The sequence below is a fragment of the Dermacentor albipictus genome, chromosome 2 (genome assembly GCF_038994185.2).
Source record: "Dermacentor albipictus isolate Rhodes 1998 colony chromosome 2, USDA_Dalb.pri_finalv2, whole genome shotgun sequence".
Classification (NCBI taxonomy): domain Eukaryota; kingdom Metazoa; phylum Arthropoda; class Arachnida; order Ixodida; family Ixodidae; genus Dermacentor; species Dermacentor albipictus.
In genome coordinates this window covers 93426517-93440475 of record NC_091822.1, presented here as the reverse complement: position 1 = coordinate 93440475, position 13959 = coordinate 93426517, and the positions used below count along the sequence as shown (strand labels likewise).

Genomic DNA, 13959 nt, shown 5'->3' with positions numbered 1-13959 from the left:
TCATGACACAGCCATAGTCAATGTTTCGACTGGTCATGTGGTATGTTACGAATTAGCGAAAAAGTACGGCCACAGGCCATGTCAAAAATATTTGATATGTCGAAATCCATGGCGCATACATGATGAAAATGAAAGTGCCGCCTTTGGTAGACAATTTATAGCTATATTTTACTGCTCAACTTTGCGATAATAATTTTCTGTAAATCAAGGTTTAGAGTTTGAATAATAAAGATGATACGCGTCTGGTAGCGTCGTTGGAACACGGGACCCCTTTTCTGTAGCGAAGGAGCCAAGAAAGGCATTCATTTTTTGCAATATATAGCTATACTGGTTCCGTTAGAGCGAAAAAAGAAATAAAAAATAGGTGATTAAAACGCAATCGAAAACAATGTAAATTTTCACGCGAGGATGGAGGCGTGAAGTGATTAACAGTGTTTGAACAAGAAATGTTCAATATCAGCGACATTTCTTTTACGACTGTTGGTGCAACACAAATGACGTTTTCTAGCTGCTGCGGCTGTAAAGAGTAAACTTCAGCAATGAACTCCGTTGTACAGGTATATACAGTGCGCCCCAACTATCATGCACCTAGACTTTAACATTCGCTAATGCCACGTAGGCGGACAGAACCAAGGCAATGTTTCCCATCTGTTCGAGATACTCAAATGTTTTCGGATTTGACCTAGTTATATAATTAGACTTAATTTCTTATTCACACGAATATTTTAGTTAGATGAAAAGTGTCACAAAGGAAACTTATAGACCAATATGAGAAACGCCTGATACAGCTTTCTGTATCTCAATACACGCTACATGAAAGTGCTTTTCCCAGTGTGAAGAAGGCCGCGAATACAGGCAAAATTGCTGCATGACAGGCCGCTCGAGGAAATTTGGTTGCATGCTCGGGCTTATAATGGTCGGAAGAACACTGTTATATAGCACATATCAAGCAACAGAAAGCTGTAGCGGATGTTTTTGATGTTGCGTTACAATTTGCTCATTCACACTTTTAATCTAATTATCATATATTTGAGAAGTTGATTAACTAAGTATGACTAATTATGCAATTACGCGGAATGCAAAATATCGTTTGAGTATGTCCAGGTGAGGTAAACACTATTACCTTTGCTCTGTCCAGCTACATTGCATTTGCATATTTTCAAAGGATATGTTGCATGATAGTTGGGACACCCTGTATACATGAGCGCCAACCTGGTTGCAAAAATGTGTGAAAGAACAGCTCGGGGTAATTGAAACCGAATCTAATGACAGGTACGCTTTCGCCCGGTCTGTTTAATTACAGGTCTCGCAGAACTAGTAGCCGCAGCACCAAAGAATCCCGCGTGGAGAAAGCGACAGATTCCGGCAATGGTATAGAAGGCATAGTTGTGGTCATTGGACGCGCAAGGCGGAAGAAGAAGATGAAGGGGGAAGAAATCGACGCGATAACAATAGAGAACGAGGAGGATGACAGTAATGGTAAGCAGAAGAAACGAAAGAGTTCGAAGAAGCAGACGAACAACGCGAAAGCGATGGCGCCTGAGGACGATGCCCAGAAGAAGAATAAGAAAACGAAGAAGCAAGCACAGAAGGAAAAGAAGGACGCTTCGCACAACCAGTCGAGCACCACCGATGTTCGCCTGCTGCTCCACGAACCGCCCACTTCTGGGATCGCGAGAGCCTTTCGCACCGTATCGCGGCGTGTGACGTCATTCGGACGGAGTCCATCATCTGTTCTGCAGAGCATCAGTGGCAGCGTCCACAGCCTCAGCACGAGACTGTTTCGGCGCTACCAGACGGTGGATGACGACATGTCGTCCTATGCTGCTCTGCAATGAGACTTAATAATGGTCGGTTAAAGACACTGATGACCTTTATTCGCAAAGACTGACTTTGCCTAGTGGCCAGAATGTGGGAAAGCTTTGTCAATATTCATGTGTATTTAGTAAGTGCTTGAACAATTTACTAACGTAATTTAAACAAGATATTAAGTATAGACTCGAGTCATTCGCTTTGTTCTAATTCTGATTTGAGTGTGGAAACATTGCTCTTCCTAAAACATGTATCTTTAAGTGGTGTCAAATTGATTTTTACTATATCAGTATTTTGGGTGTGCTTATTATAGTCTGTTAGCCTAAAGTTCAGTACTTCTACTTGAGAAGAACGGTGACGTCCGAGAGGGTGCTTGTGCTACCTCCTTCTGTACTGCGAAAAAAAGAATGTTTCATATGATGTTGCACTTAAAGTAGGCGGTCTAGTTGTAATTAGTTTTACACGCCGTTGCGTAATGCATTAAAGCCCTAGCAGTACCTCGCCAACTTCATTAGGAAATGGACATGTCTGATAAGTACCAGGAGAAAGGTGCGTTCAATTATCTGCAGTAAACTCTATTTGCTGGTATTTTGTCTGAAAACCATACCGCAAGTACTTTTGTCGGCTGCCATACTAAACGTTTCTTATTGGAATGCATATACAACTGTACTATTGCACACGAGCCGCAGCCGACAGAACAATATCCCCGGATACCAGTCGAAGGCACAGTTCGGAGCTTGAACGCATATTCCCCCACTGCTTTGCTCTAACGACACATTTCCGCTTCCACAGTACAACTACCAAGTGTGTACCATTGATTGAGGAAGCTACAGATCTTCTAATTCATTAGGTCATTCGTATTCCTCCGCAACAAAGAGCCCGTTCTAATGGAGTTACGCTAAGTGGGTGTGCCACCAATGAGCCTTTCAGTGTCTTTTTTTTTTGTCATTGGACTGAGTGAGGCTAATGGGGTGGCCGCTGCTCGAGGCTGCCAAAACGAAGGCCAGAATGGCAGCCGTCCATTGTACTCTAAATTGTTAATGAGCGGATAGTCTAGAGCACATTACGGCGAGTGTTAACTAGCGTTACCATTTTTTTTACCCACGTGAGAGAAGGATTCGCGCGTGCATTAAAATGAGACCGCAACGGGTTTTTCCAATTAGCAGCGTAACGGAAGAGTTGCTGCCCTGAGGTTGTTTCACTACATAGCGTTGCTATGCGCGTATTCGCGGCATCACTTGAAAGGAGTATTGTGGGAAGTCATTACTAAGATGTGCTTGTCTTAACACATATAACTTAGATGTAAGCAGGTCATCAAGAAAGTAGGGAACTTGAGACGCACTCTTCCAAGTATCTCATCGACAGAGACAGCTCTCATGATATAAAATACTCGTAACACCAATATTATGCTTTACCTCTAAGGTGAGGAGTTCAAATGGAAAGTTTCACAATAGTAAACAAGAATGAGGAGAAAAAAAGCTATTCCTTTCATTGGTTACTGCTATTACAAGAACTTCACGCCTTCACCGCACCTAGCCTTCATTAGGCTCACCCCACATTCCGAGTGGCACCCGGCAAAAAGCCTAATTAAGACTGTAGCTCAACACAGTACACTCAAAGCATCATGCTATGATTGTACTAGCTATTGAGTGACCTATTGAGTATTTTTGCCTGCAAGGAAGACATTGTTTCAAGGAATGAGTTGCAAGCAGGCGCTGGAAATGGGGCGCCGTCCTGGAGGTAGCTACTGTGGGGCACTGTAGGCGAGCACGTAGACCTTCAGACAAGCAGCCTTAATTACGCCCGTTTTTGGTTCAACAGACAGTGCAGCTGTGTCGGCAGCAGCAATATTATAGGTGACATTTCAAAGTTGTCATAGGGTCCTGAAGGGACCCAAGTAATACGACAAGAATTTTTGTGATGGGCCAACCCGACGAGATGGCAACTGCTGGAGCACAATATAACCAGGCAAAAAAACTCGACGTCCCTAAGGTGCTTGTCTTAGAGGGACGTTTGGTGGGTTCATGAAAAAGCCACGAGCCGGACTTGTGCAATCTGATGAGCTGTGGCATCCAGGCAAATTGCATCGCAAACATACGTGCTTGCTGAGCGTAGCACATTGAAATGTGCTTATAGCTATCGAGATAACACCTCAGCAATCTTGTAAGAGTGCGGGGTAGCTAACGAAAACAAACGCTACTGTTCAGTTCCAGTGAGAGGGAGAATTCGGTCCGCAATGGCTACCCTTTTAATCTGAAGCCGGTAGGCTCGGTGCCATCACCTTGAACGATGACACAGTTTTACTTCGAATATGATAACAGTAGTCTACGGGACACCTGAAGAAAAATCACTTCCGAGGTTAGGAAATTGCTTTGTCAAATAACAGAGTACTGCATTACCTGTGTGCGCGTGCGAACGCGAATGCAAAAAGCGAAACCAACGACAAAACTGGCTATATCAACTCGCATATGGTGCTAACGGCCCGTATATGCATAGGTAGGCATATCGCAGACTACCATTTGTATGCAACAGGCAGTCAACGCACACAGCGTGACCTCGACTGGACTGTCCCTTCAAAAAATTATGTAATGTCCATAGACACTTGTCTATGACGTCGATAGACTGTCTATAGATATTTCTTTAGGCTAGTCTATAGACAGTCTATAGACGTATGGCCATACACTGTGGTTAAAAGGGTAAACAAAAACCCGGGGCACTTCGCCGACCAAATAAAGATTTAAAAGAAAAGAAAAGAAGACGTTTCGGCTCCCACACGGGAGCCTTGTTCACAGGTAAAATAAACAAAGGTGCTCGAGCAGCTCGCTTAAATAGTCTAGAACACGTGACGCAGGCAGCGCGCATACACTGACGGCAGATTGCCATCGCTCCTGTTCAGAGTGTGTGGCGTAGTCTGGATCATGAGGGACTCAAGATAAAGGCGTCGAGATAGCCCTTTTTTTTCCCTGGCAAGGACACGTGCCTTCCCCCAGTCGATTGCGTGGCCGCTTGAAGTGGCATGCTCAGCCAAGGCACTGGATTTCACATTTTCTTTTCTGACGTCATAATTATGCTGTTTGAGACGCCTTTCAAAGTCACCAGTTTCGCCAATGTACACGTAGTCACAATCCGCGCATGGGACAACGTACACAACACCTGGGAATTTCTCTTTTGGTAATTTGTCCTTAACATTGACGAGTGATTGCCGTAGTTTCTGGTTTGGAATGTGTGCCACTTGAACATTGTATGAACGCAGAATACGGCTTAGAGCTTCACTCGTGGACGGGATATAGGGTATTCCGGCGCGCTTTTGACTAGAGGCAGCATGGGGTAACTGCGGACGTGCCATTTGTCGTTCGACAGCATTCAAGAAAGAGCACGGGTAACCCCAGGCTGATAGTTCCCGCCGTACCACGCTTACGTCGGATGCGTAGTGTTCTTGTCTCGTGCAGATTTTCTCCGCGCGTCGTGCCCCGGGTTTTTGTTTACCCTTTTAACCATGTTTCATCCCGACCAGACGGGCTTCCGTCAAACACTGAACTTCATACACTTTGTATTGACTAGTCTATAAAAAGTCTGAGAGTATAGATAGTCTTAGACATATGGGCATACATTTTTATATACTAGTCTATAAACTTCTTAGTCGATGGACTGTCTATAGACTGTCTCATCATTCTAGACTTCAGTCCACAAAAGTAGAGCTGTATAAGCCTATACACTTGTCTATAGACAATGTGCAGACAATTGCTACAAACATGAATTTTCAGTAATCTATAGACAGTCTATAGACTTATGGTCACACATTTTTGATAGACTAGTCTATAAATATCTCAGTCGATAGAGTGCATAGAGAGTGTCCATAGATTAATAAAAATTCATGTTTGTAGGCAACTGGCCACAGAATGTCTGTAGACAAGTCTATAGGCTTATATAGTTCTACTTTTGTCGACGAAAGTCCATAGAATGTGTATAGACAAAAGCCTATAGACTATCTATAGGCTATTCCTATAGACGAGTCTATATATAGTTTATAGACTTATGGCCATACACTTTTTATAGACTAGTCTAAAAAAATCTGAGTCTATAGACTGTCTATAGATTAATGGAAATTCACGTTTGTAGACAAATGTCCGCATAGTGTTTATAGAGAAAAGTGTATAGGCTTATATATTCAGTAAAGCAATGAAGGGGGCTAGTTGGGGAACGTTCATGATTATAATGCGGTTACTGTTAGGCTGACAATCGTAAGTGAAGGATAGGACGTGGACGTACGTCCGTTCGTCCTGTCCTTCACATAAAATCGTCAGTGTAACACTAAGCGCAGTATAATCATGAATCATGAGGCTTATCAGTTCTACTTTTGTAGATTGAAGTCTATGGAATTACTATAGAGAAAAGTCTATAGACTGTCTTAGACATGTTATAGACGTCTATCTACAAAAGTAGAAGTGTATACAGTACTACCTTTGTAAACTAAGTCTATAAAATGTCTAAGCAAACGTCTATACACTAGCTGTAGACATTTGTGTATAGACATTCTGTAGACTTCAGTCTACAAAATGACCTATATTATCCTATACACTTTTTCTATGCTATTCTGCAGACATTTGTCAACAGACATGCATTTTCATTATGCATAGAAAGTCTTGACACAGACATCTTATAGACAAGTCTACGGCGAATGTATAAGTCCATAAGTCCAGAGGAATCTGCTATCTACAAGTAATTTTACAACTGTTTATATATGGTAACGAAAAAATTCGAATGTATTTATGCATGTGCACCTGTTGCTTTTCGTCTGCACTTATGCATTATCGTTAATAGATTAATAATGCTCCTGAACCAGTTGTACTCTTATAAATGTTGCATAAACAGAAAGAATTGAAGTGCTGACTCATGCAGTGCAAGAAAAAAAAAACAAGTGCACCAGCAATGAATTACCTGTTTTTATTGCACGATACAATACACGAATTGATTAAAATTCATGTCTTATGCTATTATGGCAAGAGACTAAATATTTACCCTACTTGCCCTTGGCAAGCATGGTCACCAGGGTGGCCTTGACCTATGCGTCATTAGTCCCAAAGATGCTGCAAATAAGTAGATGCAACTATGTGAGGCAAAAATAACAATTGCGTAGTCTTTCTTCATTAAGCAGCTTCACATATTTACTCAAACCATTTAATTCAGCACTCAATGCGGTTTAAGTTTGACTAATGGCTGCTTGTGAATACAAATCAGTACTGTTATGCAATGTTTCATTTTATGACATGACGAGCAATTAAACATTGCTAACTGCTGCTGGTGCCATAGCAACAGTACGCTGCTTTTAAGACAAATTCATGCATGTCACGTCATTGTAATTATCCCAAATAAGCTCAGTATCAATTGCTAAAACAAGGTTACCGAGTGGCACTGTCTGTGCATTTTTTTACTGGTAATTAAATATGCCCGCACTGGCGGATATACTCAGAAGAGCGACTGGAGTATTCATAGTATCATAACAAAGATTGTAAACTGTTTTGCCTAATACACATTTAAATGTCTTTCTCATACTCTTAATTGAATGGGTAATTGGCTATAACATAAACAGAAGGAAGATGGATTGATTGTATTGATATGGTCGCTTAGTTTCTTGCAGGTAATGGGGCCTCTTGTGCATGCTAACAGGTTTTGCAAGTTAGGCATACCACATGAGCTGCCGAAATACCACGCGCGAACTTTGTTTCATGACAGGACAGATATTCACCTCCTCGGAAACAAAACTGATAGTATAGTTCGAATGAATGCTTTCACAGTAAATTATTTAAGGTGCTCTCAAAGATGAAATTGTTTTCTAGGGTTTCGAGATTCAGGACTTTTAGTCAACGCAAAAAAACAAATTGAGTAACAAATGTCATGTCAGTATGCGTCACTTTCATTTTTTTTCTTCATTGAATGGAGCCGATTTCCTGATCTTTTTATGAGGTGAAACGTTTCAAAAATATATTCAACAGAAAGATTCTCTGGAAACATTGCATGACATATAACAAGATAGCATACCTATGTGGTCATTTTAAAATTCCCCGATCTTCTTGCAAGCGTTCCCTGGCTGTTTTCATGAAAATTCATGGCAATCTAGGACGCCCGCACCTTAAGTGCAATAAAAAAAATATTGTGGTTTAATTCTTGTCAAGTACTACCAGTCCATAATATTTTGATAAAGCAAATAATGCGTCAGTCACTTGACATGCAGTATTAGATTCAAATGAATTGAAACCCTTGTTTAATAAAGCTCACAAGGGCTTGGGCAAGTTCGTAATTGATGGCCACACAGCACAGCACGGAAGACGAGGACACAGAGACACACACGTAAAAGAAATGCAACAATTTGAGGGAAAACCATTCAATGAGTAATTTTTACGGTTCAATAGTAGTTTTCCGTATAATTTGCTCTCATCACTTATGCCTCTAGTTAACTTTGTTTACCTCTGACTAAAGACTACATGGCTACATTAATCAGTACCATTATGATGTTTCGTTATATTACAGTATGATAAGCAGTTAGACAACCATAATGGGCGCCGGTGGCAGCAACGGTATGTTTCGTTCCAAGACAGGTTCATGTGACACACAGTGTATTTATAAAAATAAAAGATATGAGAGAATCCGAAACGATTTTTATAATAATAATTGCTGAAACCTACATACCCGGCTGGACTGTGCACATTTTTCGGGTGTTAATGCAATATGCCCGTGCCGACCGCATATGCTCAGCATAGTGACTGCAGTTTTGAACAATCACGTTAAGAATTGCAATTTATTTCCGCTTAGAACAGCTTGCAATGTCTCTTTTCTCATACTTCGAGATGAATACATTTGCCATATTGCAGTAGAATGCACATGAATGGGGGCGTATTGATAAGGTTACTTATAATTTAAAACATGTTATGATCTCTTAGGTGTGTTGATAAGGGTAGAGCAAGTGCAATGTCCACTAAATTATTTGAATAATATGTGCGTTATCTACTAACAAAATACCACCGAATGGATAATCTGGCTCCGTTTTCTTTTGCACAGCGCATGTAGTATACAGTCTGTCCAAGACGACGGAACTAAATGCAACAGTAATGAAAACCGGAACACTTATTACGCACGACAAGGGCTTCATACCATGTACGATTAGCACAATGCGAATCTGCGCCAGCCGCCGCCTAGTGATTTACAGCACGTAAAGTGCATAACGCAAAAGCATCGAAAAGCGCTTAACGCTTTTCAAATAGCCTGAAAGATAGCTTCTGCTGCTAAGCTGCTTATAAAAGAGAAAAAAGAACACCTTCTAACTATCGTCAAACACAATGTCTTCAAATTGAAACGTGTAGAGGTGCTTCCCGGGCCCGAGCGACTAATTTATTCTTCTTTATTTTTTTTCGGCTAAGTTGAGAATCTGCGCGTATCTGAGCTTTAGCAGGTTTCATGCACCAAAAGCTTCTGTGGTTGCATATATTTAGATTGGGTGAATATAGATATTTCTTCGAGTCTCGTGTTTTGCTTGCGGTAACTTCCCAAAATTATTTAGATTGGTTGCCAGGAACCTTAAAGATACTGTTACATTTAAACTATACGAGAACGGCAACACACACACTGCTGATGCATGCCCCGGAAAAACGGCCTTTCGTCCGAGTACGCTAGCATTTATTCAACTATACGTCTCTGTTTGTAAATTCTTCATGCTAACACAATTTCGAGATATATACGTAAAGCGTGTTATGAGACTTTCACTACACATGCGGCGCAGTATTCATCGTGGCCAGATCGAGCACAACGAAAGTAGATCTAGCACACTGGTTGCTCAACACGCCCAATCCGCTTAGTGGCAGCTTAGTATCAAGTTAAAGCATGGTGTACTTCCTTTTCTACGCAGATCAACTATGACGCTAAAAGCAACAAGCGTGAACGATCGATTGCCACAAAACATTCCGAATAGTAGAAGCGAGAACAAGAGGCGTTATCAAATTATGAAAACGACAAACCGATACTATGCCCGAGTCGCCTGCGCTACATGCAGCCGGTTCGCGCTACGAAATGCGCTCACCTAATCATGAGCGATTGACGCAAAACACCTTTGCTAAACTTACCATTCAGTGTAGTTGACGTGTGAGGCCGCAAAGAGGACACGCATACACAGACACCAACGTCCAGGCAGACACCGCACACCGCTACAAGTGTTTATGTACCTGGCGCATTCGTTGAGAATTCAAATTGACGCTGACAGATGGCGCACTGCCATTGCGCATGCGCAGGAGCTCTGCACAACAGGGCATGCGCGCTCCGAGGAGACTGAGCGCCTTTTCCTTTTTCTTTTTTTTTTGTCGCTTTCTCTCTGTCCGCGTGCCATGCACGCGGAACGGGTTGCTTTTCTTTTCCATTTCTCTTTTTTTTTCATGGATGAACAAAATGCGCTGGCAAGTTGTATTACAAATGCTGCGTGCTATCGTGTGAAACTGGAACGCACACATGGATGAATTCGCTGTTTGTAAAAGCCGTTACAGGGCCCTTCAGGCGCTTGCATTATCGCCAGCGACGGTCAGTAATACAATGCATTTGTAGCATATCTCACAGCGTATCGCCAAATGTGACACTCGCACGTATGTCAGTGCAAATTTTCAGTTCCGATGATAGGTGAAAGCAATCAGTACAGCAATGACGCACTAATATGAATGGCCATGCAGGCTACAGCCTGCGAAACACTGGGTGGGCTCAGGGAATTCGGCACATATTTTACGTGAATGAGAAACATTGATGAGTTTATAGTGCAGAACATCCGTGAACGAAAAACTACCTGATGTTAGTGATGCAGCCGAGATATGAGGAGAATGTGAAAGGTATCTGAGAATCGGACGACACGCAACGCGCACACCACATGCGCGACATTGGTTCATCGCACACTCACAAAGCCTGCGTTGTCAGCTACAAACTTACGAGTCTTTGTGCTGTTAGCTTCTAATTGTTAGCTTCTAATAAATTCTATTATTGCGATTGGATCCGCGTTTTGCTTTCTTTATTCTACTGTCGCAAAACTCATGCTATGACAACAGTGAAGACTCTTTTGGGGTCGCCGAGAGCGACTGCGTAGATTATATCATGTGGTCAACAAATGCGTAGGTATGCACTATGTGTATACTGAAGTATAAAATAAGCTCTACAGCAATCTCAGCAGTATACAACTTCAGTGTCTTACATCAAACGCAGCTCCGTATTATCCATCGGTACCTGCGCTTGGTTACAGCGTACACGAGTCGGGCTGGGATTAACGACTCCTCTCTATATTCAATCTATAGACGGCATGTATACCTGAAGCAATAAGCATTTTACAGTAACAGTTGTTTTCTACGTCATCTCACGTCTTACCACAATCAGTATACGGGCTCTTCGCATAAGTTAACATAACTTTTGGTGACGTGCCATTCTATGGCCTTCACCGGCGGTGATATTGGAAACCGTGGAAAATAATTCTAATTGCAAAGAAGTATACGGGGTGTTTTAGTTAATTTGTGCCAAGTTTTAAAATATGTAAATGCTACATAGCTGTAGAGCACCAAGGTAATGTTGTTGGCCATCGCTTTGAGACAATCAGATAATTTTTTGCATTCCCCATGATTAGAAAATTAGTGGTCATTATTTTTTTCCATTATTATAATTAGATGAACTTTCTCAAGGATAAAATTGTACAGCAACATTAGAAACCCCCGCTGCTCTGTTGCTCAACTCCATTACACGCAACGTGCCTCGGGCGGTCGGTCGCGAAGCAGTACATATATATATATATATATATATATATATATATATATATATATATATATATATATATATATATATATATATATATATATATACTGCTTCGCGACCAACCGATATATATATATATATATATATATATATATGTCTGTGTGTGTGTGTGTGTGCGCGTGCACGTGAATGTGCGCATGTGCGTGTTTGTGAACAACTACGTAGAGTGCGAATACACGAGAAGAAATATACGCCTTATTGACTCTCGTCTATGACATTCTAAAGACCAAGAATGAAACACAATAAATAGAGACTGTATCGACTTTTTTCTATAGACCATCTATAGCCTGAGAATAGCCAAAAAAGAAATATAAATCTTATTGACTTTCATCTATAGGAAGTCTATAAAGAAACAATCGACAAAAATAAATCGAGCCTATCGACTTTCGTCAGCAGGTGTATTTTGTTGAGAAGTAGACAACAAATAAACACCATATCAACTTTTTTCTATAGACCGTCTATAGACTGCGAATAGACAAAAAGAAATAGAAATCTTATCGACTTTCGTCTGTAGAAAGTCTATAGACAAATAAGAAACAAAAAATAAATAGAGGCTGTATCGACTTTTGGCTATGGGTAGTCTATAGGGGGTAAGTTGACAAAAAAGAAACAAACACCTTATCGTATTTATTCTATATACTGTCTATCGACTGCGAATAGACAAAAAGAAATAGAAATCTTATCGACTTTCGTCTATAGGAAGTCTATAGAGAAACAATCGACAAAAATAAATCGAGCCTATCGACTTTCGTCAGCAGGTGTATTTTGTTGAGAAGTAGACAACAAATAAACACCATATCAACTTTTTTCCATAGACCGTCTATAGACTGCGAATAGACAAAAAGAAATAGAAACCTTATCGACTTTCGTCTGTAGAAAGTCTATAGACAAATAGATAACAAAAAATAAATAGAGGCTGTATCGACTTTTGGCTATGGGTAGTCTATAGGGGGTAAGTTGACAAAAAAGAAACAAACACCTTATCGTATTTATTCTATATACTGTCTATCGACTGCGAATAGACAAAAAGAAATAGAAATCTTATAGACTTTCATCTATAGGAAGTCTATAGACAATTCATAGACAAAAATCAATTGACACTGCATCGACTTTCGTCTATAGGTAGTCTATAGAGGGGAAGCAGGCAAAAAAGAAACAAACACGTTATCGACTTTCTTCTATAGGTCGTCTATAGACTGCGAATAGACAAAAAAGAAATAAAAAACTTTATTGACTTTCGTCTATAGACAGTCGATAGATTTTGTATCAACAAAAGTCCAAATCTATAGAAAGCCAAGGTCGTCTATAAAAAATCTATAGACTATCTATAGACAGTCTAAAGTCATTTTTGTAAGGGGTTAAGCGAACTTTTCGTATAGCAGTGTGGCTCCATGGCATTGCTCTCAGTGGTGTCCAGAAAACAATGAATTCCACATGTCCATCGTAATATAGAAACACACACACAAAAAAAGAGAAGATCCGCCAAGTACGTCTGCGTCAATACGAATCATTTAGAATAGCGAAATTGTTTATGTTTAAATCAAAGGTGCTGACGCAGACAGTATAACATGGGTGCTCGCTGTTGTTTTGCGACGAGCATGTGGGCTGTTTTTTGCCATCAAAACGCGCAAGAGCCTAATTTTGTTTATGCACGTACTTACGTAGCTTGCTCGAAAAAACATTCTAATAAGGGATTTAAAACGTTGAGTCAATAAACCAACCTAATACCTTAACTAGGTGCACAATAAATATTGTCCTTAGATTTTCAATATGACTGCCAACGATACTCCATTGGTCTCATTCATCTAATGAGCGCCATTCTAGTTTGAAGTTTGGTTTAATTACACGAGACACTCAGTAAAGTGCTGCGAGTGTATGGTGAAACATACAATGGATAGAAGAGTACATTTTAATGCCTGTATTACTACCGCATACAACGATATCAACGCTTATCACTTGGGAAAAAGAGATCAGTATCCGAAATTTCTCAGTATATTCACCAAATATAGTATCTGTGATCATTCTATGGACAAACAAAAAAACCAGCCATACGTTGCTACAACACTATTTCCTAACGTTCGACTTCTAATATCGAAGCACTTTCGCGAGCTGTAGGGTCTGATGATTCTTCGAATAATTAGAAAAATAGCCTTTTGTTGCCACATATAATTTCATACCATTCTACTTGTGATATCTTATATGTTTGCCAGAGGAAGAAACTGATGATTCTCTGTATAACTACAAACAGAGCCCTATATTGCTACGATATGATTTCATAACGTACTACCTGTTCAACATTGGGCCTTCGTGTGTGAGGCGAAG

At 40.6% G+C, this 13959-nt stretch overlaps 1 protein-coding gene across 2 annotated transcripts in view; it reads left to right on the top strand.

The window, feature by feature from the left end:
- Window positions 1-2324, top strand: part of LOC135902747 (uncharacterized) — a 68085-nt gene extending 65761 nt beyond the window's left edge. For both annotated transcript variants that reach the window (XM_065432966.2, XM_070532984.1), the window contains exon 22: window positions 1304-2324. In XM_065432966.2, coding sequence (XP_065289038.2) covers window positions 1304-1838 — 535 coding nt within the window. In that variant the 3' untranslated portion in view covers window positions 1839-2324. The remainder of the gene's footprint in view (window positions 1-1303) is intronic.
- Window positions 2325-13959: the final 11635 nt, after the last annotated feature.